This window comes from Nymphalis io, chromosome 6 (genome assembly GCF_905147045.1).
Source record: "Nymphalis io chromosome 6, ilAglIoxx1.1, whole genome shotgun sequence".
Lineage (NCBI taxonomy): Eukaryota > Metazoa > Arthropoda > Insecta > Lepidoptera > Nymphalidae > Nymphalis > Nymphalis io.
Window position 1 is genome coordinate 13120871 of NC_065893.1, and position 24199 is coordinate 13145069.

The 24199-nt window shown below is 32.8% G+C and overlaps 3 protein-coding genes across 7 annotated transcripts in view; 1 reads left to right on the forward strand and 2 right to left on the reverse strand.

Moving 5' to 3' along the window:
* Positions 1-523: 523 nt before the first annotated feature.
* Positions 524-6786, reverse strand: LOC126768988 (2-acylglycerol O-acyltransferase 2-A-like). Of its 2 annotated transcripts, XR_007669288.1 has the most exons (6): positions 6620-6774; positions 4653-4880; positions 3834-4277; positions 3186-3385; positions 1095-1605; positions 524-1013 (listed from the first exon to the last, which is right to left on the reverse strand). XR_007669288.1 is itself a non-coding variant. In XM_050487515.1 (5 exons), the coding sequence occupies exons 1-5, from the start codon at positions 6646-6648 to the stop codon at positions 1448-1450; spliced, it is 1059 nt and encodes a 352-aa protein (XP_050343472.1). In that variant the 5' UTR covers positions 6649-6786; the 3' UTR covers positions 524-1447. The 2 variants fall into 2 exon arrangements, 1 of the variants encoding a protein (XP_050343472.1); XM_050487515.1 differs by having other exon boundaries at positions 524-1605; positions 6620-6786.
* Positions 6787-9430: 2644 nt separating this feature from the next.
* On the reverse strand, positions 9431-10886 carry LOC126769027 (uncharacterized). The gene is made up of 3 exons (XM_050487565.1): positions 10528-10886; positions 10049-10388; positions 9431-9711 (listed from the first exon to the last, which is right to left on the reverse strand). The coding sequence occupies exons 1-3, from the start codon at positions 10748-10750 to the stop codon at positions 9555-9557; spliced, it is 720 nt and encodes a 239-aa protein (XP_050343522.1). The 5' UTR covers positions 10751-10886; the 3' UTR covers positions 9431-9554.
* A 317-nt stretch (positions 10887-11203) lies between these two features.
* The window catches only part of LOC126768923 (set1/Ash2 histone methyltransferase complex subunit ASH2), a 437703-nt gene continuing 424707 nt past the window's right edge, over positions 11204-24199 (forward strand). For 3 of the 4 annotated variants that reach the window (XR_007669285.1, XR_007669286.1, XM_050487382.1), the window contains exons 1-4: positions 11204-11484; positions 11573-11751; positions 12095-12242; positions 13217-13413. Coding sequence is in view for 2 of the 4 variants with exons in the window: in XM_050487382.1 (XP_050343339.1) it covers positions 11345-11484; positions 11573-11751; positions 12095-12242; positions 13217-13413 (664 nt within the window). In the remaining 2 variants the exon portion in view is untranslated. Of the gene's footprint in view, positions 11485-11572; positions 11752-12094; positions 12243-13216; positions 13414-18624; positions 18768-24199 lie in introns of those variants that run through there. The other variant, XM_050487383.1, reaches the window with a different exon arrangement.

The window sequence follows — 24199 nt, forward strand, 5'->3', positions numbered from 1 at the left end:
GAATCGTTTAATGATGATGAGTTAAAACTAAATTATTCTACAGTAGATATACAGAAAAAATATAATTTTATAATATCGTATTTAGCATTCTACGAGGTAATTTTGACAAATTTTGTTTTTTTTTTTTTAACATGTACGGGAATGAAACATTTGTGAACTTCTATCACTAAATATCAGGGCCAAATTTAAATCTATTTTAATATAACATTTTACATTTTTCCGTAGAAATTAACCTTTTTATTTTTGCACAAATTTCAAGGTGTTAGCAATATGTCAGATCATTAAAAAAAAAAACTAAATTATCTATGGTCTCCTAATCCTAATATTTTTGAATAGATATTGACAGTGCTCCACAAGGCTACGTATGAGTAGTCTATCCCGAATTACTGCAACAATTAACACGTAAATACTGGATAGTTAAATAAACAAGGAACAAGACTAATACTAAAAAGAATACAGTAAGTTAAGTAAACAAATCAGTAAAATAACTTAATAGAAAATCAACAATTTAATATTAAAATCAACACATTCGAGTACCCATACATTACAGTACATTGTTATAATTACATATATTTATTTCATTTAAGTATTTCATATGTGGAGGTTATATAAACAAAAATCCTTTATAAAATAAATAATAACGTGCGGAAATATACACTTTTAAAAGATAACATATTTTATTACTTTTTTTTGTTCTAGCGCAAAATTTGAAATTGGAATATAATAAGGTTTATTAATTCAGGAAATAACAACAAAAAACGAATCTACGTATGACGTAGAAATATTTATATAACACTAACACATCGAAGCTAATAATTTGTAAAAGAATTTAATTTAATAGATACAATCAGTGCAGACGGAATTTGATCGATAATGGCGTCGTCTTCATTAACCACACTACCATAATCACATCTTTACTTTTTGTTATCTGCACGGGCACATTCTCAGCGGCCCTCGCCCTTGATCAGGCTGCAACGAGATTGTCTCCCAGCGCCCTTTGGTCGACGCTTTGACTTTACAGAAATTGCATCTCAGTTAACGTTATATAAATAATAATAACCATATTTATAAAATCAAAAACGCCAACAATGTACCTCTGGAAATTGTTTTTGACATTTTCCCATCCCTTGCTATTTGGCGCCAAGAGCGATCGCTCCTCTCGCTGTACATTCTTAACCACTAAATCGTAAAAAAAAATAACACTGTTGCCGATTATATTGCATACAATCGCTTAAGTAATTTGAAAGGAGAAAAAATATGCCGTTCTTTTATTTGGGGTAAACAGTTAGTAAACACATGTAGACAGAGAATATACATATACCAGCTAAAGATGGATTGAAATTGAATCGGGAACGTATTGTAACCGTTATAAATTAGTAGAATTGGATCCCTGTTCGTTTATTTAATCACAGTCTTGTATAATGAACATATTCGCTGCTAGTGATTTCTAGGTTATAACGAGACGTCTATTCTTGTGGTCCGTTAAGTACTTCGATTTTTCAGATTCGAAGAGATTGATTAATCTTTGCGTGAACTCCGCGTGTACTGCGTCCACTTCTGCATCGGTCGGGTCTAAGTTCTTCTCTATCTCCATTGGCGCACCAACTGAAATGATAAATAAACATATATTACATTATTCTAATACTAGTTTCTGCGTGTTCCGGGGTTGGTTGAGAGACAAACAAGCAAACTCAACTATAATATCATTTAGGATTGTTGTTCTGGCCGCTAAACGTACCATCACAATGATAATAGCTGTATTTGCGTAGGAGATATTAGTGCACAATTGTGAACAATAACAAAAGGACATTCTCTATTCCTCATATCCCAGTAAGAGTTTGAGTACGATTTGAGTATTTGATGCGACCAGTTCGAGCTCAGACGCAGGTCTTTAGGCTTTATTTGCTTTCCGAAGCACAGGAATATAATCCTGAAAATTTTCTAATTAGGAAGTAGTCATTTGCGAAACAGTTACATACTATATATTAAAATTAAAAAAAACAAAGGAGTAACAAAAAACTCTCATCTTCTTAAGCCCTTTCGTAAATACTTTTTTTTATGTATATACATAATGTATATTCTGACTATATGGTAATAAGGCAACAATTTCCATTTTTATACAAATAGATACGCTAAACTCTACAGATTTTTTTTTTATAATATAGGAAGGTGGACGAGCATATGGGCCACCTGATGGTAAGTGGTCACCAAACGCCCTTAGACATTGGCATTGTAAGAAATGTCAACCATCGCTTATAGCCAATGCGCCACCAACAGATTTGAAGTAAGTACGAGTAAGATAACTCAAAAATGGTTCAAATAATGAAATTTTAGTTACAGCTATCAATATGACGAACGTCTTATCAAAGAAAAACGTGCTAAAAACCATTTAAAAATTATGAAATCGATATTACCTAAATTATATTATCACATTATGCGATTGATAAGATTAATTTAGCAGGAAAATAGATATCTATTTTTTAGGTGTTCTTAAAATTATTATGTGGCTACTAGAATAAATAATTATGAAGATGATAATTAGATTTTTTTAAATTTGATATTATGTTCTGAGCACATTTCTATAATTCAGTATAATTGAATATGATATTTATTTGTATTTATAATTCATTTCGCGCTCAGCGATCAGCGGAAGCTTAAAGCTTTATCTTAAAAGAAAGGAAAGTGGAGGTTATTAGGCTGTTAATATAGGTGGTTTGTGCAAGCTCGTCTGGGAAGTACCACCCACTCATCAGATATTTTACCGCAAAACAGCAGTACTTGTTGTTGTTGTGTTCCGGTTTGAAGGGTGAGTGAGCCAGTGTAATTACAGGCACAAGGGACATAAAATCAAAATCTTAGTTCCCAAAGTTGGTGGCGCATTGGCTATGAAAGCGATGGTTGACATTTCTTACAATGCCAATGTCTAAGGGCGTTTGGTGACCACTTACCATCAGGTGGCCCATATGCTCGTCCGCCTTCCTATTCTATAAAAAAAAGGTTATTATATATTGTCTATGAATTAGTTACGTCATTTATATCCTCAATGGAAACAATATTGTGTTCTTAAGATGAATATACTGTGAATGCTTTATTATCGGTACAAAATCAAAATGGCGATTAATACATATATAATTATTTTTGCATGTGAACGATTTAAAAATAAAACAAACGTCTGATACACTCACCAACTGTAGTGATGGGCGATCTAAGAGGAAGCACTCCAAATGAGTACTGGAATATACCTCTCCCTATCGGAAACACTGGTGATATACCCGTGATCTGACGCACTTTCTCCTGGAACTTGCGGAGCAAGCTGTCTTCGCTGTTGTTTAGTGGACGGTATACGTCGGTTTCCCCGAATGAGAAGACTGGTACTAGTGGTGCCCTAGAATTTATCGGATAAACTATGATTGTCATTATAATATCTTGTTTTATTGTAAATATGAATAAATATGACTTAAATTAAAAAAATAATAATAAATCCTAAAAATACTTTGATTTTTCATGCATATGAAGATAATTTCAAATTATGTTAAAATGTTGTTATGTTTTAGCGGTATATCGTTCATAGCATCGGTTAAATCAGTATGTCAACAGTGCGCCCGTTATCTTTAAAAAGCAATGCCCTTACTGACTGATTATCATCAAAGCACCGTTACAAACTACAGACTTAAAATTTGAAGAATAATTTTATTTTGTTTCGTAATACTTTATACACTTGCACTAAGAGAGGATAAGCAAATATATTATTATATACCTATTAATACCAACCTTACACAATGGCTGCAAAACACAACGTCTTACTTTTACAATTATAGGATAAGAAGACTCACCCAGATTTCATGGCAACACGAACGAAGCCTTTTCTTCTGCTCAAGATCACTTTATATTCTCCAGGATGCGAATCTAACGCTTCTGCAGCTCCTCCGACAAAAAGAACCACACATTTTCCTTTGTTTTTATTCTTATCAAGAAGATATAGCAAGCTCTCTTGAGAAGACGCGCAACCACCCAAAGCAAGTACCAGGTCTCTAAATAATGGTACTCTAAAATGGCCTCCCAGAGTAATCATGCTGCATGTCATGCCTGGAAAAACTTTGTAGAAATCTAATGCATTAGTGGCAAACGCACCGAAAGCTCCAGAGCAGACTACGCCATGGGGAAAGCACGCGAATAGGTAGTTCTTCGAGGTATCCAATTCGGCGGTTTTAACCAAGTTTATCGGAAAATAATCCCGGTAGTAGCGCCACAATGACCAATTTCTCACCCAATCTACTCTGAAATAAAGTTTGTATTAATTATTATCTTAAAGCACTTTTTGACGAAATTTATTTGAATAGATTTACATAAGTATCCGTCGTAGTGCTTTGTAATGATGCAGATCAGGAGGTCGTGGGTTCAAAGCCTTTTGAGTTTGAACTTACGACAAAGGGTTTACAAGACAAGATGTTTTTACGTTACAGCCTGGAAATTGGTAATGAAAAGTATTATATTGCCGTCCCACTGTCATGTTATTAGATAATGAGAGCGAGGAAATAGTGTCTGAATAATGTTTTTGTACACCCTTCTGTACTATAATACCTCCTGCGCAGTTGGCTATTCTTTGGCACGTGTACATTACCAATCACCATAATAAGATAGTTAAGACTCACATTCTACCACCTCTGTTGCAAACGTCAAGGTCATTCAATAACCACACTCCATATAGCAGCGCTAACCACCAATACGAAGAATACAAAAGCTGAACGTATAGGAAGATACAGCTGGCTTCTCCAAATAATACAAGACATATCCAGGCTGTCGCCGCTAAGGTCTGCAGCCTACGAGCTAAAGGCAGGTGGAGTGGCGCCCATTCTATACCCAAAGCGTTTGAGATTGCTCTGAAAATATGTTAATAATCCAAATTATATCCTGGGACATTTTTCACACACGGCCATCTGATCCCAAATTAAGCTTGTACAAAGATTGTGCTATGACAATAAAACCAGACAACTGATATTCTAAATATACTACTTTTCTTTTGTAAATACATACTTATATAGATAATTACACCCAGACTCAGGACAAACAGACTTGTTCATGCACAGAAATGTCTGTCCTGTGTGGGAATCGAACCCACAACCTTCGGCGTGAAAGGCAAGTATCTACCAACCACGCCAACCGGCTCGTCCGGTTATATATAATCTTACAAAGTTTTAACAAGTAATATTTTATCGTAGAAGATTTATAAACGAATCGTCGTTGAAATTATTTTTAGATAAGCTATCAGTCAAACATCTTTTTCACGTTGGGTACTTAAACACCATACAAAACACACCTAGCTTCACTTTCAATATGCAACTGTATGTATGTAGGTCACAATTTGTTATTTTTTTATCTTTTTTCGTTTGCTTCTATCATTTGAGTAAATATATAGTACGATACATTTAAAGAAACGTACAATATTATTAAAAGACAATATTTAACATAGGTTTTAATATTTATGTATGTTGGCCTCTTGGCTCTTACTAATTTGGGCCAGTGTACTGGTGCAATGGACAATGGACATAACATCTAAGTTCCCAAGTTTGATAACGTATTGTGGAATGGTTGATATTTCTTACAGCCAATGTGCCCATTTGCCTCTCCGTCTACCTCTAATATATTTAAAAAAAAAATACATTCTATATCGTTTGTACACATGCTTTGTCTTCATATTTCTTATATCAAATCGCTGAAAGAGAAGCATCATGTGTAAATTCACTTACTATATAATGTTTACTCTCGCATAATTGAAATTAATTAAGCGAGGTATTTAATTTAATTACCACATTTATAAACAATATCTTGCGGGTCCAATAGAGGTCTAACATGATACGCGAAAAGATTTTTTTCGTTAAGACAGAATACAGATTTAAGTAAATAAATCGATGTGGTTACTGAATTTATAATCAGGTAGGAAACGATTATCTTTTCAAGCATTTATAACTAACCGACATTATTTTGATATTCAATGAATCTTGTTTCTACAAATATTACTTACGCAAATTGTATTTTGATGAATCGTTTTCAAAACTTTGTTTTGATATATACGTATATAAATAAGTAAAATTATAAATAACGTAGGTAATTATATTTTTTTGCAGAAGGTGTATATACCTAAACATAACTAGGGATGTAGATAAATATAACCGGCAGTTTAATATATAGTGGCCTTAAAATTTACGAGCATACTAATTACCAGAACAGATAATGTAATTGCATTGCAAAATTATATATAAAAACTCTTTGTATTGAAAAAATGACATATTTTTATGAGTTATTATTGTAATTATCACTTACAAGTGGTAGGTCAAAGTCATTAAATTGTCTTGATTAAACGAGTTATTTGATATACGCAAATGTAATCACGCAAGATCAACAGTACTATGTATTAAAGTATATCTGTTTATTTAAATGTTCAAAATAAAATTAAGTACCTACGCCATAGAAACCATACAATTTTTTTACGATCGCGATGAAAAATAGTTATATAGAAAATAAAAACAGAAATAGAAGTTTTTTTTTTGAAAATTCATTTCATAAATTAATTAAATACTTAATTAATATTTGACAAGACAAAAGATTTTTTGTTACTTACTGAAATATATTTACAACTGTGTCTATCATCTCGTAAACACTTATTTACGTACTTTTATTCACTAACACTTCGAACATACTTCCATTTCACTTCGGGTCTGTGATACTACTAAACACAGAATTCTGTGATTAGAATAATGTGTATGTAGGTAGTCGCCGGTGACGTTTCGTTATCTGAGAATTATTATTCTAAATTGTAACACAGCAAAAGAACAAAGTTGTACAAAGTTTAATCTCGTGTCTTTGTATAATAAAACTTTAACAATAACCTACTTATATAATACTAGCTGTGATAGTTTATTCGCGTGGACTTCATGGTACATACCGAGTCATCATTGATGTTTATTTATAAGCGACTGGATACAAAAATATTGATAAATTTGTAATATTGAATTATTTTATAAGCTATTTTACTGTGGGAGATTTAAATAATATTATATTTATTCAAACTGAGACTATTTACGATGACATTTTAAACTTATAATAATTATACTGCTTTGTTATTATTCAACGTCGGTAATAATTATTTATTATACAATAAAGAAAAAAGAGTATTCTTTATTTTTTTTTTATGTAGGATTGGAGCTGTGATCCATTGGATGGAAGAAGAGAATCTTAATCGAATAGTTCAAACCCGGGCAAGCACCACTCAGACACGCTGGTGAAGAAAAACATTGATGAGGAATAAGGAAACCTGCATGTGGGAAATGAGAATCTATCACATCTATCCACCAACCCGCATTGGAGCACCGTGGTGGAGTAAGCTTCAAACCGTCTTCTCAAAAAGGAGAGGAGTTTTAAGTCCAGAAGTGGGACATTCTGATGCTTTAAGTTCAATGAAAATAATAAACTTTTAGATTACACGGAGATTTGATCTGTAATATATTTTATTAAATTTTATTTATTATATTATTAAAAGTGTAAATACTACAACAATATTTTTTTATAACGTCACAGAATGACACAGATAATAAATTTTAAAATGACACAGAATTTTACTACGACCAGCCTAATGACTAATCGCCAATTATTATCGATAAAAGTTTGTATGCTTTGGTTCGCAATCGTGTCACACCGGCTTAACCGATTTCGACAACATTTTAACAATCAAACTTTACCGATAAGTACTACAAAAATGTATTTAAAAAAAATGAGGTCACTTATTCGTTTTGCTCTTTATACATTTTAGTCAATCTAAATTTCTAACGAAAATGTTGTACGAAATTTTTAAGTGAACATTTATATAATAATTGAACCAGCTATAAAAATAACTTGTCTCGGGTTCAAGTTTCTTTATTAATCATCATCAAACGGGTAATGCAGAACGTCTTGGAGTAATCACCCATTGTTACTTATTTGTCGATTAAAAATACTTGTATTCGTAGCTCGATGATATTATTCTATGTAAAATTGGAATATCCTGGGACATTATTCACACACCATCTGCCATCTGGTCCCAAACTAAGCAGAGCTTGTAGTATGGAAACCAGACTCATATACTATATATACTTTTTTTTTGCAAATACATACTTATTAGATTACACTCAGACTCAGGACAAACAGACATGTTCATGCACACAAATGTCTGTCCTGGCATAACTACTATTGTTTACACAAAGAGTAGGTATATAACCCCGACGGATAACATGCGCATTACATCACGGGACGGTTTATGACCTATGTGACTGATAAGAGATGTGTTTCCTGTGTCAAGGTTTTCTTTTCTACAATAAAATTCCACAGATATTCCTATTCCTAACTTTGTCTATTGATATATTTAAATAGCTACATATAATATTTAGATAAAAGCGTTTATTTAATATTCGTTGATTTCCTTACGGGATATATTTAATTGTCTCTGTATCTGGAGACTGTAATTACATTTGTAAAAAAAAACTTACTGAGATTCTCGCTGGTTCATTCCTTTAGAATCTTCTTTACCAACTGGTTTCACATTTAATTCAATCCTGAAAATGCCGATTCATATACGCAGTAGAGCCCAGTTGAATAAATTCTTCGGTTATATTAACATTTAAAGTTTTGTAATTGATATCAGATGTGTCATTACCTATCTAATGATGAACTTTGACTTTGTGTGATTTTGAACTTTAAATTATTATTTACAAATGAGAAACAATAAACGGAATGCCCTCAATATTATTTAGTTTTAACAATAAATTAATATATTTAAAGATGACATACGCGAATGGTAGGTTGGACTTAAACCACACATTATCCTTATGTGAATACATATGAAATATTATTCTTGCCACCATTCCACGCGGTCACAACTTGGACAGTAACTATTTTTAATTTTTAATTGTATTTATTTAAGCTATTAAATATTTTAATAAAAACTATTATAAGATATAAATTAGCAGACACATGTGGGCCGTTACACAAACATTGCATTGTTCAATTGAAGTAGTGATCATTATTTATATTCAGTATTCTTCGAATATTTTGTGGTAAATGGATTCATTGAGTGGTTATGCTGGACAGTATTAATAACAAAAACCACCAATACTTGTTGGTAAAATTTTACAATTAATTACTTTGGTTGATACTTTAGAATATTTTTTAGGCGATTAAAATGATTATTATTTAAAATGAATACACAAAAACTATTACTATACTACATTATTACCTATTTAATATTTCCCAGAGATTTTAATTAATAATCAAAGTAGATTTTTATAGTATCTTTATTTTTTTATACTTTATAAAATAAATAATTAAAAATAATACAATTGACTACAAATTAAATTAAGTTTATAATGTTTTAAATATACAAAATAACTTGCATCAAAGCAAGTTATATAGATTTGACACATGTGTTAACTATTTTATATGTGACATTGGCAGAATATTTTGCGCTCAAATAGCATAGATACACACCAGAAAAGAGGAAAAAAAATTAATTCGACACTACTTTTCTAATTGTAATCGCTTTCAATAATGTCTTTAAAGTTTTTGATTCTTAGTTCAGTTTCTTTGATACTGTCTTTAAGATCCTTATGTATTTCACTATAGGCTTTGATAGATTGATTTGTCTCTGTGTAGATGTTCCGTAGAATCTGAAGATGCAGTATTCTAAAAATTAAATATTAATTTATTAATTGCCTTAAACACTAATTAAACTGTAAAGTAATAATGTGAATCCACTACTAGGGACCTTATCTCTTTATTAGGAGCCGGTTTCGAAATTATTATGGAATAATTTCGAAACCACACAGGTCCAATGCAGATTGCTGAATACACACGGTTGGTTTATTATCCAAGTTTTTAACCAATTTAGAAGTATTATCAAGTGGGATAACCAGCACCAATGCAATACTTATTTAAAGCGAGTAGTTCAAGATTATAAGTTTAGTTATTTACTGATTTTTGTTGTCATAAAAAACCATGTTTTAGTATAATAAAAACTTACTTAGATTTTAGCTCTAATATTCTTGTTTTTAGTGTCAATAGTTCACTGGAATTGTTACTAAATGATGAAACTTCTTGCAGACGATGGTTGAGCCATTCCACCATGAGCTCGACCTTTTGATTTTCCTGTTCTTTTAATGTATTTAGTTTGTCATCCAAACTTTCTTGGAGTTCTTTTATTTCATTTTTTCTTGTTTTCTTTCCACTGCCAATGTTTTGTTTTAATTTGTTTAATTCCGAAGTAAAGATTGGTATTTTGTTCTGAATTTTGTTTATGATTGCTTGGTTCAGTTCAGCTTGTTCATCAAATGTTAACTCTGCCTCAGTTTTGTGCATTAATCCTGGAGATAAAAATCTGTTTAACTTTTCGAATTCCAGCAAATGTAACACTTTGAGCAAATTGAATATAGAATATATATAAATGAGTATTATTGATTGAATTCAAACTTAATTTACGTATTTAGTAAGAATTAAACAAACCCAGTAAAGTAGAAGTACTTTCATCAGCTGTGCTTAGTTTATGTAAACTTGAATAGTGCGATAGATCGCAGTCAGCAATTATTCTTCTTACTTTTCCAGCAAGCTTAGGTGAAAGAACACAATTTTGATTACCACACACTTCTTTTATAATATAAAAAAGGATGTTCTCTTGAATTGTTTTACTATCAGGGCAAAGGTCTTCGGTACTTGTAATTATATCCATATTTTATATTAATATTTTTTCGTTTCGTCACAATTGGTTAAGTATTTAATAAGCACTACAATTATGTGCCTAAATCAGGCAAAGAAAATAAAGCAAAAGAAATCAAGTTTACAAACAGAATCACTGGAAGAGTGGGGTTTACTTATTTACTAAATACTAATAAATTAAAATTCGTTGATATTTGAATTTAACTTTTTTATTTTTCAATACTGGCAACTGGCGATGTTCTTTTAAATTATTGAAAAATAGTAAATTTATTATCATGTAGATTATATAAATTTACTGATAAATATGTGTGACAAAATTCTCAAATTGTTGTTTTTAAATATTTGATTACTTTTTAACAAACAAATTTTTATTAAGACAGAAATAATTAAAAAGGTAAGAAGTAATCTACTTTTCGTTTGCAAGTTGCAAATTGCGACTATCACCGAGTTTTTCGTCAGATCAAGTGTCAAATTCGTTGTCATTGTAATAGTCGTAATTAAACTTGATATTATTTAATAAATTCGTTAAAAGTTGTGATTATTATATGTGAATATTAGGTTTTTTTATCATAAAAGTATCATATAATGCAAAATATTGGCTTTGTCGATGGAATCAACAAAGAAATCTATTGAAATGGATATTGCGTCCAATAGTCAAAACATGCATTCTGAATCTCAAAAAGCGGGGGAAAATAGCGATAAGAGTAAAAACAAACCCTCACCGGAATCTCAGGGAAACTGTTACTGGTATAAATATTTAGAAGTTTGTAACAACAATAAAAACTACGTATTAGCATTAGTGTACCGATAATTTATATGTTATTTTTGTCCTTAGTGGTAAAGATCGTAACCTTAATATTGTTGAGTTGTTATGTGCGTCGTGCAACAGATGGTATCATGAATCTTGCATTGGATATCAGTTAGGCAAATTAGTGCCTTTTATGACGAATTATCTCTTCATTTGCAAAAACTGTTCACCAACTGGCTTGGAAACATTTAAAAAGAATCAAGCTCGTAAGTATAAAAATATATTATAAACAGCTGAATATTTATACTAATATAAATATATAAAGCAAGAAATCCTTCGTATGTTGTGTCTCATTTATGTTTTAAAAATATATAAAAATTGCTACTCAAGACATTTATTTGTTTATATAGTAATTTATTATTCAAAATAAATAAACAGTAAAGCTTAATCTTCTACAAATTTTTTCATACATTTACATAGTTTGTCAAAACTTTACACAAACTTATTATAACATATACTTATTTAAACATTGTTTTTTAAGTATGTTATAATAATTTATATATAATTCAATTACATTCAATTTAATTAATATATATGAGTGTTTTATAGCATTTCCGCAAATGTGTCTCACTGCAATAGCAAATCTTAGACAGGAGAGCTGTAAAGACGGCAGTAACAAAAATATGTTCAGTAAAGACAGAGAGATCATTCCTTACATTGATCAGTACTGGGAAGCTATGACTACAATGCCACGAAGGTAAATTATACATTATATACTAAATAAATGTTGCCTATACTGTCATGGCAATTGTTCAAACGATATAGAAGTTGCTTTAGTGGGGTTATCTTGCCTATTATATTAATTGTTCCACTAATGTTAATACTCATCTATATGTTATAGATGCCAACTTATTGAATTCTTTTAATCTCAAACAGATATAACAACATCCAATCTTGAATACTTTCTTGTGTATACGATAAGTGTAGCTTGTAAAAAATATAATAATTTAAAAACTTTTTTATATGGTTTTTGTCACCGGAATGGAATGTTTTATTTACTTTGACTTTCAAAAAACTTCTTTAATTGATATATTTATTTAATAATCAACAAATAAGAAAGGTGTTACCTGTTAACGGTTTAGTTTTTGAAATCTTTGTAACCTTTTTGCATAAAACTCTTGAATTAACTTTCTTAACTCTATAATGTAAACAAACAACTGGAATGATAGTAATTAATTATTTTTTAATATTTTATAGACACTAAAATCTTTTTAAATAGTTTATTTATTTTCTATCAATGCTAGATGTGATCTTCAAAAGTGTTAAAACACTTAGTAACCAAAATATCCTTATAATAGTATATTCATATAACTTATGAAGTAGGTGTTGCCTGCTTATAAACTTTAAATGAATAAATATGTTAACCTCTTTCGGCCTTACTTATAAATGTTGCTGTTAGTTAAATACTGATTTCGCTCTTCTGTCATTATTCTTTTGACATTCGAAAGAAAAAGAGAGCAGTTTTAACTAACCTGCTAAGCGACATTTGTAAGTAAGGGCATTTGTTACTTATGATTTATATTCATAAATGTTACTTTTAGTCAACTCTCCAACAACATAATTTTACGATAGAAACTCTTTTTATTAACCTCCTTGTGAACAATATAAAAATGTAAGTATTAGAATGAAGTAATTAGAATAATAATCATTAAAAATCTTTATAACATGCAGGGTGACTCAGTCCTGGTATGCCACAGTGCAGCGAGCTCTCGTCAAAGACATACAAGTTCTCTTCACTTATGAGGAGGACTCAAACCTTGGGCCAATGTTTGGCCTATTCAATATAGAATTGACGAGCATTAAGCCTAACTATGAGGCTATGATCAAGCAAGGGCAGCTGAAGGTTACTGATATGGGAGTTGCAACTGGTAAGTATTATATTTATGAAATACTAGTGCATTTTAATAATATTGTATATATTTTTATAATTCTGTAATTAAAAAAAGGTGCAACCTAACAATATTAGGGGAAGCAGAAATAATTGATTCATGTGATTATACTTATAATATAATAATAATATAATAATATCCTCGGACATTTTTCACACACGGCCATCTGATCCCAAATTAAGCTTGTACAGAGCTTGTGCTATGGAAACCAGACAACTGATATACTACATATACTACTTTTCTTTTGTAAATACATACTTATATAGATAATAACACCCAGACTCAGGACAAACAGACATGTTCATGCACACAAATGTCTGTCCTGGGTGGGAATCGAACCCACAACCTTCGGTCTGAAAGGCAAGTGTCTACCAACCACGCCAACCGGCTCGTCAAACTTATGTATATAATATTTATATGCCTACTTTAACGGTAAACAAATGTCTAAGAAACTTTTAGTTGTTATGATTTTTGATAAACTTAACCAATTTCTATTAATTAAATAATACTTCCTAGAATAATTCAGTTTTTTACATATGTAATTTTAATCATTTTAAAGATTATCTCGTCACACAGATATGTATATTAATTGTATTCAAATCATGACCAGTAACTGCAATTTTATTTATTTATAAATAATTTTTTGTTCAAACGGTCATACAGCTTTCTACCTGTGGTATGGCTCTGTACTTCACCTTCACCTGCATTGGTGGTGTAAAAAGTTCTATATTTTTACAGTTCCTGTGCTTATTAAAGTTAATACCAGTTCCACCAGCTTAATACCATTCATCGCATGTACCAATACATCACAGCAATACTTACTAAGTTGTGTTCCGGTTGGAAGGCTAAGTCATTGTAACTACAGGCACAAGGGGCTTAACATCTTAGTTCGTGTATACGCCATGTGTGAAATTAAGGAACAGCTTTCCTCTGTTCACACAACTGCGATGTATTTGATCATTTTAAGATAACCACTTCGAATTTAGACAGCGCGATGCAGAACTGTGACAGATTCGATCAACGCCATCTATCGTTACCGAGTAGTAATATGGCGTATATTTTTATTGAACAGTTCCTAAGGTTGGTGGCGCATTGGTGGCTCATCTGTTCGTCCACCTACGTTCATTATAAAACAAAAAATTTGGTCAATATATACATCCGCCTCCCTAATTAAAAAAAAAAACTATTACGTCCAAAGAATTAATAATAAATTCAAGATGATGAGAATCACAATGACACAAGATTAATTTAACGTAAAGCCATCGTCGGTTCAGGATGTATCTTCATAGATAAGATTAGAAACTTAGTAGTCCTGTCCGATTTCGCAATAGATGTTAAGGTGCTGACGTGTGTACGAAATTACAAATGCAAAATGCATTCTTTCCCCATCCTCTTAATTTGATGTAAAAGAACCAGATTATACTTGGAATTTAAACGAAATTTCGATGGAATTAATGTATTATTTGCAATCAAAAAATCCTTATATTATATTTTAGCGCGCAATACTCGTAAGATAAATTAAAAGTTAATCCGTTTCCCGCCATGAAGAATATCTGTCATTATTCTTGTTGACAGATTAAAAATGTAGAATATTATTGTTTAATCTGATAATTGACAAATACTCTTCAGCAATATTTAATAATAATATTTATTACGTTTAATATCTCTATCTTAAGCGATGATCGTAGGTTCAAGCCCGGGCAAGCACCACTGAATTTTCATGTGCTTAATTTGTGATTATAATTCATCTCGTGCTTTCTGGTGAAGGAAAACATCGTGAGGAAACCTGCATGTGTCTTATTTCACTGAAATTCTGCCACATGTGTATTCCACCAACACGCATTGGAGCAGCGTGGTGGAATAAGCTCCAAACCTTCTCCTCAAAAAGAGTGGAGGAGGCCTTTAGCCCAGCAGTGGGTCATTCACAGGCTGTTACGGGTACGGTTACAATCTTATTGACTTGTTTATATAAAACCACGACATCTAGCTTTATAAATTATCCAGATCCATATTGTTGGTTTTTATTGTTTCCGGATTCCCATAAAAACAACGAATCCATTAATTTGATAAAGATCTTTAATTTTTATTATATTATATATCTATTAGGTACTAGTTATAGCCGGCGGCTTCGCTCGCGTGTTAGTGGGGGCAGTTAGCTATAAAAATCTATGGCGTTCCTTGGGCCTCTGCCTCGAATTTTGCGGGCAGCGGCGCGGCGGCGGCGGCGGCGCGGCAGCGGGGCGGGCAACGCATACCTGTTCTCCAAACTAGCGGGCAGATCGCGCGGCACTATAGCGGTGTAGTGTTGTGTTCGTGGTTGTGTTGTCGAGATATTTGTTTTTATTCGCGAACGAAATGTCTGAAAAACGGCGACATCTTTTTGATTCAAATTTATTCCTAACGCTCGATTTATTGTGGGCAAAAGAAGAAGTGGATCCCTACTATAGGGCAAGGAAAATAAATGGCGAGTTTTATCGAAATTATGAAGAACAGAGACAAAATCCCGACAAATTCTACGACTAATAATTGGTTAATTATTCTTCTATTTTTATGGTTCACATCTTTGCTGTTCCATATGGGTGTCCTCTCAAAGATTGCCGAAATAATTAGCTCTTGCACGTCCGAAGACATTTTGATACGTCACAAAAAAAATGTACAACACTATACCTACAATGCAGACGCGCAACGCGGGCGGTCACCGCTTGACTGGAGTGCACCGCTCGTTGCCCGCCCCCGCGCCGCTCCTGCACCGCTGTATTCGAGGGCCGGTCCATTTGATTATACGCGTAAGATCCTGCCGCTCCCGCGCCGCCGCCGCCGCCGCCCCGCTGCCCGCGAGATTCGAGGCAGAGGCCTTAGAGTTCAAGCTTGCTTCATAATAAATTTCATCAAAATCAGTTTAACGAGTTTAGCCGTGAGCGTAACAGACAGGTTGAGTTGCGTTCGCATTTATAATATTACTATAGTGTGGATTAGATGTATATAGTTTAATATATTATATATAAATAATAATATGTACTATAGTAGCAGTGATATGACAGTGGCTTGATGTAAGGCCGCAAACCCGGAGGTCCTGGGTTCAATTCGTAGGTCGGGCCAAAAAAAATTTATTGGGTTGTTCTGTCAGAAAATTCTCAGTAGCAGCCCGGAGTCTGGAAGTTGGAAGTGTATACACTCCCGTGCCTCGAAAAGCACGTAAAGCCGTTGGTCCTGCGCCTGAACTCTTTCCGGTCGGGTCGGATTGCCGTCCCATCGGATTATGAGAGTTGGGAATAGAGAGTGCACCTGTGTTTGCGCGCACACTTGTGCAATATAATATCTCTTGCGCAGTTGGCTAATCTCTCTAGAGATTGGCCGCCGTGGCCGAAATCGACATGGAGGACATTATTATTATTAGTGGTATGTGATGGCTTAATGGTTTAAAGACGTGAAACGTATTCGATGATTCCAAGATCGTACCCAGGCAAGCATTACTGAAATATTATGTGCTGAATTTGCGTTTATAATTCGTTTCGTCATCGGCGATGAAGAAAATCGTGAAAATCAAACACGGCGTCAGGATTACAGAAAATCGAAAAGAATTATAAAAAATTTAATAATGATCGGTTGAGTAACGTGAATAACAAACAAAATCCCTTTTGCACTTATAATATTAGTAAGGAGAATCACTCCTTGTTACCCCCTTTTACACAGTAGGTTAGCATTAAGGAAGGATTTTTAATAATTTAACTCTTAATATATGTAGTTAAACTGGATGATAGTTTGTATGAAAATCCTTAATTTTTACTTAGCAATTCTGACTTATGACGCAACCCAACATCAACGAAATATCCATTTTGTTTTAATGTCATAAAAAATAGAATATTATTCTTGGAGAAAAATTAACAGTCTATTGTTTAAAAAAAATATATAATGCGAAGGCAAATTGTGATTCTCACGAACTCTTGATGAGTGTGTATTCTGTCATTGTTAATTGAAAATCTAGGATGCTTAATCGACTCGTACTAGGTAGAGATTGGAGCTTATATATTGGCTTATTGGCTTATATATTGACATAAATATATTGATTTGATTACATAGAAGCTTGAAAGATATGGAAAGTGATTCAAAACACAGGCAAATGGTCCTGAAGCGGTCAACATTAACACATATATGAATGCGTTATGGTAGCATGCGCAAGGGATCTCGTGGAGGTCCTCGTTAAGACGGAAAGGGTGCCGCTTTTTTTTTTAGTGGGTATTCCGATGTTCGGGTACACTGGCGAGTCTCACATACCCCCTCACTGTTCCCATGGGGGAAACGAAATGCGTTATTAAAAAAAATATTCGCATAGTAGGACATTAATTAGCTATCCCTGCAATGCGCCACCAACTTTGGGAACTAAGATGTTATGTCCCTTGTGCCTGTAGTAACACTGACTCACTCACCCTTCAAACCGGTACACGATACTAAGTACTGCTGATTGTTTACAGAACTTGTGATGAATGGCTGCCCAAACGGGCTCTCACGAAGTCCTACCGCCAAGTAAATTATGCTAGTTGACTCGAAATTTACTATAACTAAAAATATATATATTTCATACAGTGCACGAAAGTCGAAAGTGTGCGAAAATTAAATTCAATTCAAATAATATATTCGAATAAAAAATTTAATGTCGTTACCGTTTTTATAACAACACAAAAATACACGATCCGTTATATTATTAATCTTATAATTATTAATATTTACATGTTCAAAATAGTATGAAACGGGTTGGTGGAAAACCCGCATTGGAGCAGCGTGGTGGAATAAGCTCCAAACCTTCTCCTCAAAAAAGGGAGAGGAGGCCTTAGCCCAGCAGTGGGACATTAACAGGCTGTTACTGTACTGTACTGTATGAAACGAGATAAGGATTTAAATCGATAAGATTGTGTACAAAACGTCTCTACAGAAAGAAATATGCAAGTATCGCGTTATCAACTATCATCAACATAGGTTTAAACGGCTAATAAAAAATATATTATTAATCGTATTGGTAATATTATGAAGAATCAAACGTATAAATTGATAACGATTGCAATGAAAAATGTCACCATTAAAAATACCGTAAACCCAGACCAGCGTACTGCGACATAAAACTCTAGACCGCTCGAGTATTGAATAATGACATTGTTCTTGAATGCGACTGTGTTTGTAAACATCGAACACGGACGACGGACGTCACGCACACATTCGCGCGACGCTTGTGTGTAACATTACTTCGACTTTAACTCTCACATAGGCAGCATCGCGTTCGCTCCGCGATTTCTATATCGATTACATATTATTTTAATTCACCTTGAACTTCATGGCTGGTAAGTTTTAGATAATTTTTCGTTAACTATTAAAATTAACCCGTTGATGCATGTATGGTAATGATAGAATATAATATAAATAGTTTACGTACGTTTAGGTTTGTTATCAAGCAGTGGCAGGAAAAGTATACGGTTTCAATAGTTATATGTCGTATTTGGAACGCGAACGACCCAATAACTTATCTTATCGATGCTTCGTAAGAATTTTTAAACATAGGTGATATCTATGAGAATTCAACATCGATCGTTTGTAATGCGAGTTATTTTTGTTTTTTTTTTTTCAAATATTTCATTCGATTTTTGAATATATTCGATTTAATGAATTACGAATGTTTGTTATGAAGATATTAATTGTTCATTTATATCAATTGAATATTAAGTGGTCCCGAATTAATATGGAAAATTTATTGCTTGGTTTTTGTAGCGTTGTTATTTTGTATATTTATTTTTTAGGATGATTATGTAAACAATACTCCTGGTCTCACTTTTGGTAGATTCAATATTGATGTATTTTGACTAGCTTGAAACTTACTTTCTAATATGTTATGTAATTTTTTATTTGATTTTTATTGTCGCGTTTTATGACATCAGAGAAGTGCAAATTAAATTCGTGGATATGGAATAGCGCAGGGAACCTCTTCGAAATATGTTATTTTGAACTGTTTCTTTTATAATTAAATTTGTCTGTCTGACTACCTATGAAAGGAATTGGATTTCTATTATGAGTTCGTTACATAATTGATTTTTTTTTATATGTCCTATTTATTTAGGTTTAAAAATGGTTAAAATTAGCTTGAGATCGTATTTTAAATAATTTACTTTTTATAATTTATTTATTATAGATTACGTTGTAGAGTATTAAATAGTTGTTTTTTTCGTTTCTAAAATGAAACATTAACGTTAATCTTTAATTTAATTGTCACTTATTTTTTTAAAGCAGTCATATATTATAACTCGATTATATTAAAATAATATAATTCATACACAAACAATTGTATGTTTTGCGACGTATTCATTATATTGATTTATGCAGCCGCTGTTACACGTCAGTCATTTTGCGTCCAATCCTATGGAATGTTCTAGTTAAGATTAAGATGGGAAGATCGTGCTTCAAGCGTGTTGTCAGCGATCTTGTGTGTGCTTATATATATAAATATATTAGAATAAAACATATTTAATTTTGCAACAGATAAGTTTAAACAAAATTAAATATAAATATGAAACGTGACATGATCATAGGATACAAAAAAAAATTATTTAGTTAGGTTTTGGCTAATAAAGTTAGGAAAACATTTCAGTCAGATGTAAGTGACTGCATTTTTTTTTAAATTTTTTTGAATGCTGTTTGTTAATAATAATATCAATATTAAAATAACGCAAAAAGAAAGAGACATAGAGGAAGCAAAAATCAATAAATACATAAGCATTTTCATATCGAGTTCATGACCTCTATCTTCAAGTGTCTTTTTGTGCCAAATTATAGTCTATATAGCTTTGCGTATTGCGTAACAAATCATACATATGTACATACTAACTCAATGTACAAAATCATATTTCTTTTAATCCCGCGTCAAACCTGCAACTCCAATGCTGTATATATCGACCCGTCTTTATTTATAGTCGTACATCGTTCACTACGCGCGTCGTAAGTTGGCCGGTAAGGTTTTAATCGCTAAGTGCGGATATATCATTAGATAAATATGTGTGAAATGTATATAACGCGGTTAAGTAAATAGTCGTTTATATTTTATACTGTAATAGCTACTCGTTATTGGTTCGCATAGGAATAATCAGACGTCCATGCTGAACACATATACGACGTAAGAAATCTTGGTTTTTTTTTTTAGGCAGGCCCGTCGCGTACGTAAAACACATTACCAAGGCTTAATCACAATTGGATGAATCGTTTAATAACGTATACGTGACAAATATTCAAACGTTTATTTCTTATTAATTATAAATTTATATACTGTTATGTTATGTATGCATGTATGTGAAGGCTCGGAGCTTAATTTCAGTCGGGGTAATTTACTGTTTTTATATGTTTACCTATGGGCGTTTTATACTACACCCACACAAAAACAACCGCTACAACGCGCGCGTACGAACGCACACGCGCATGTGCTCGCACACGCAGACGCTTCATGTTGATTTACTTATTTATTTATTAAACAAATATAATGTTTAATAATCTTTACTTACTTTACTAGAGTTACTAGTAGATGTAATAACAGGCACAATATTTCAGTTGCAAAACACTAAACAGTTAAACAATACAAGATATATTAACAATGGGTAACTAGGGATATTAGTTAAGCTTGTGTTAGCAGTGGAAACGATATATGGCAAGGGCCTGGATAAAACCTGCGACTTTCATGTCACCAAGCCTCCGGTATTGTTTCGAGTTATCGACACTACACTTATTTCTCACGAGAAATCTGTCGAAAACTTTTAAAGTAAATAAGAGATTTTTAAAAATTAAATCTAGTAAAACGTACTTATTAAAAACAAAGTTATTTTAAACGCAGTATAATTATTATTTTTTTATTTATGAGGAATGAGTTCCAAAGCTTTTCCTCAATAGGGATGGGGCTTTAGAACGTGGAGTGTAGGAGATATAGAAGTTATTTTTTTAAGTGTCGGTTTATTTAAAAAAAAAAAAAATATTACCATTACTCTTGTCGCCTATCTCAGCTGCTGTAACGTAAAATATTCCGCCGATGTTACGTATGATAGAGTACACACGTAGAGAGGCCTATGTTTATTTCAACAGCTGCAAATCTCATTACCATAAAATGGTATTGTTTTAAATATAAAATTATAGCTATTTTGTTTCCGTTTGCTACCAGGCATTTTGTCGTTGTTTATTTAATAAACTATCATTTACTTTAAAAGAACTTTCACAATATTTCCAAAACAGCCAGTGAATGTCCCACTGCTGGGTTGAAAGCCTCCTCTCCCTTTTTGAGGGGAAGATTTGGAGCTTATTCTACCACGCTGCTCCAGTGGTGGAATACACATGTGGCAGAATTTCAGTGGAATTAGACACATGCAGGTTTCCTTACGACGATTTCCTTCACCGTAAAGCACGAGATGAATTATAATCACAAATGAAACACATGAAAATTTAGAGGTGCTTGCCTGGGTTTGAACCCACAATATTTATTCATAAGATTTAATTTGAGTTTTATTACTATATAAAATAGATTGGTGGGCGGGCAAATGGGCCACCCAATGGTAAGTGATCACTGCCACTCATTGACGCTGTAAGAAATTTTAACCATTCCAATCATCGCCAATGTGCTATCCACCTTGGGAACTAAGATGTTATACCTCTTGAGTCTCTGGTATAATAATAATTAATTTTATTCGGTGTCAATGAGATAAATGTTTTAGAAAACTGTAATGGGAATTTACCCCTTAGAAAAAAATATCTAAGCGAGTAAGATTTTTATCATGAAATAGGTATATATTTTTTTATTATTTTGTAAATAACCGCGAAAAAAAAGCATCTGCTACACGCCACGGTACATAAAAACTCTTTGTTACGATTTATAAAATTCCTAACAAGAAAAAAAATAAATTGATTGACAAGTCATTGGAAGAATTTTTCGCATAAAATATACGTAATTATTCATGAAGTTAATATTATAATCGTAATTTTATCGCGGTGAAAATGTTCAACCAACAAAATACAAATTTGAGATGGAAGTGTCCGTTGGGTATGTTTAGAAATATTCTTTACTCTGTTTTAGATTTAGTGCGTACTTTATGAGTGATACGAAATATATATAAATATGTTATATAACATACAATAATAATATCGTGGGACATTTTTCACACACGGCCATCTGATCCCAAATTAAGCTTGTACAGAGCTTGTACTATGGAAACCAGACAATTGATATACATTTATATAGATAATTACACCCAGACTCAGGACAAACAGACTTGTTCATGCACAAAAATATCTGTGTTCGATTCTCACCCAGGCTGAGAATCGAACCCACAACCTTCGGCGTGAAAGGCAAGCATCCACCAATCACGCCAACCGGCTCATACAACCGGCACATATCTAATGAAATTGTAGTCATAAGACATTTTAACACAGTGAAGATTAGTTATTTTTATATATAGAATAGGAAGGTGGACGAGAGTATGGGCCACCTGATGGTAAGTGGTCACCAACGCCCATAGACATTGCATTGTAAGAAATGTTAACCGTCGCTTACATCACCAATGCGCCACCAACCTTGGGAACTAAGATGTTATGTCCCTCGTGCCTGTAATTACAAGTTGCTACAACGATTTCGCATTGACATTCAAAATGTCATTTTTCCACAAATCAATTATACATAGTTTCGACCAATAATATCATATCAATTCAATGTCTTGAATTTTGTTTCAATCAATCAATTCAATTCAATGTCTTGAAGCTTGTTTATTTGTTTGGTTGTTTATTCTGCGATTGAAATAGACTGTATTTAATAATATATTGACTGTATTTAATGATATTTGACGAGCCGGTTGGCGTGGTTGGTTATGTGGATATAATTAGTTAATTGGAATAGTGTTGTATTATAAGTATATATACATATATATGGGAAATACCTCATGACGATATCTCCTAAACTATCCTACAGATTGACTTGAGTCAGAGTCCTTCCCCGACGTAGACGCTCACTAAGGATTTTACGTGAATCCTGTACAAAATACATTTTTCCTCTTGCCACCCATGCGAATTTACTAGTAAAGATAAATTATTTAAGTATTTGTAGTGCATTTTTTTTTTTATAGAATTGGAAGGTGGACGAGCATATGGGCCACCTGATGGTAAGTGGTCACCAAACGCCCTTAGACATTGGCATTGTTAGAAATGTCAACCATCGCTTATAGCCAATGCGCCACCAACCTTGGGAACTAAGATTTTATGTCCCTTGTGCCTGTAATTACACTGGCTCACTTTGAGATTTTTAATAAAAAAATTGTAATTGGTATATTTCATAATACTCTACTCGGCAAAAATTAATCGCTCGCCCTATTTACGTGGCATATTTGTCGGTTTGTGCGTTTTTGAGTTGTGTAGTAAATAAAAATATATGTATAATGTAGTTTATGTCAAAATTAATAATTAGCGGTTAGTAATCTATGGTTGATGAGATGGCCCAAACGCGCGTTCTAACCATCACGCGTTCTAACCATAGTGGTTAGAACGCGTGAATCTTAACCGATGATCGTTGGTTCAAACCCGGGCACGCACCACTGAATTTTCATGTGCTTAATTTGTGATTATAATTCATCTCGTGCTTGACGGTGAAGGAAAACATCGTGAGGAAACCTGCATGTGTCGAATTTCATTGAAATTATATCACATGTGTAAATCTACCAACCCGCATTGGAGCAGCGTCATGGAATAAGCTCTAAACCTTCTC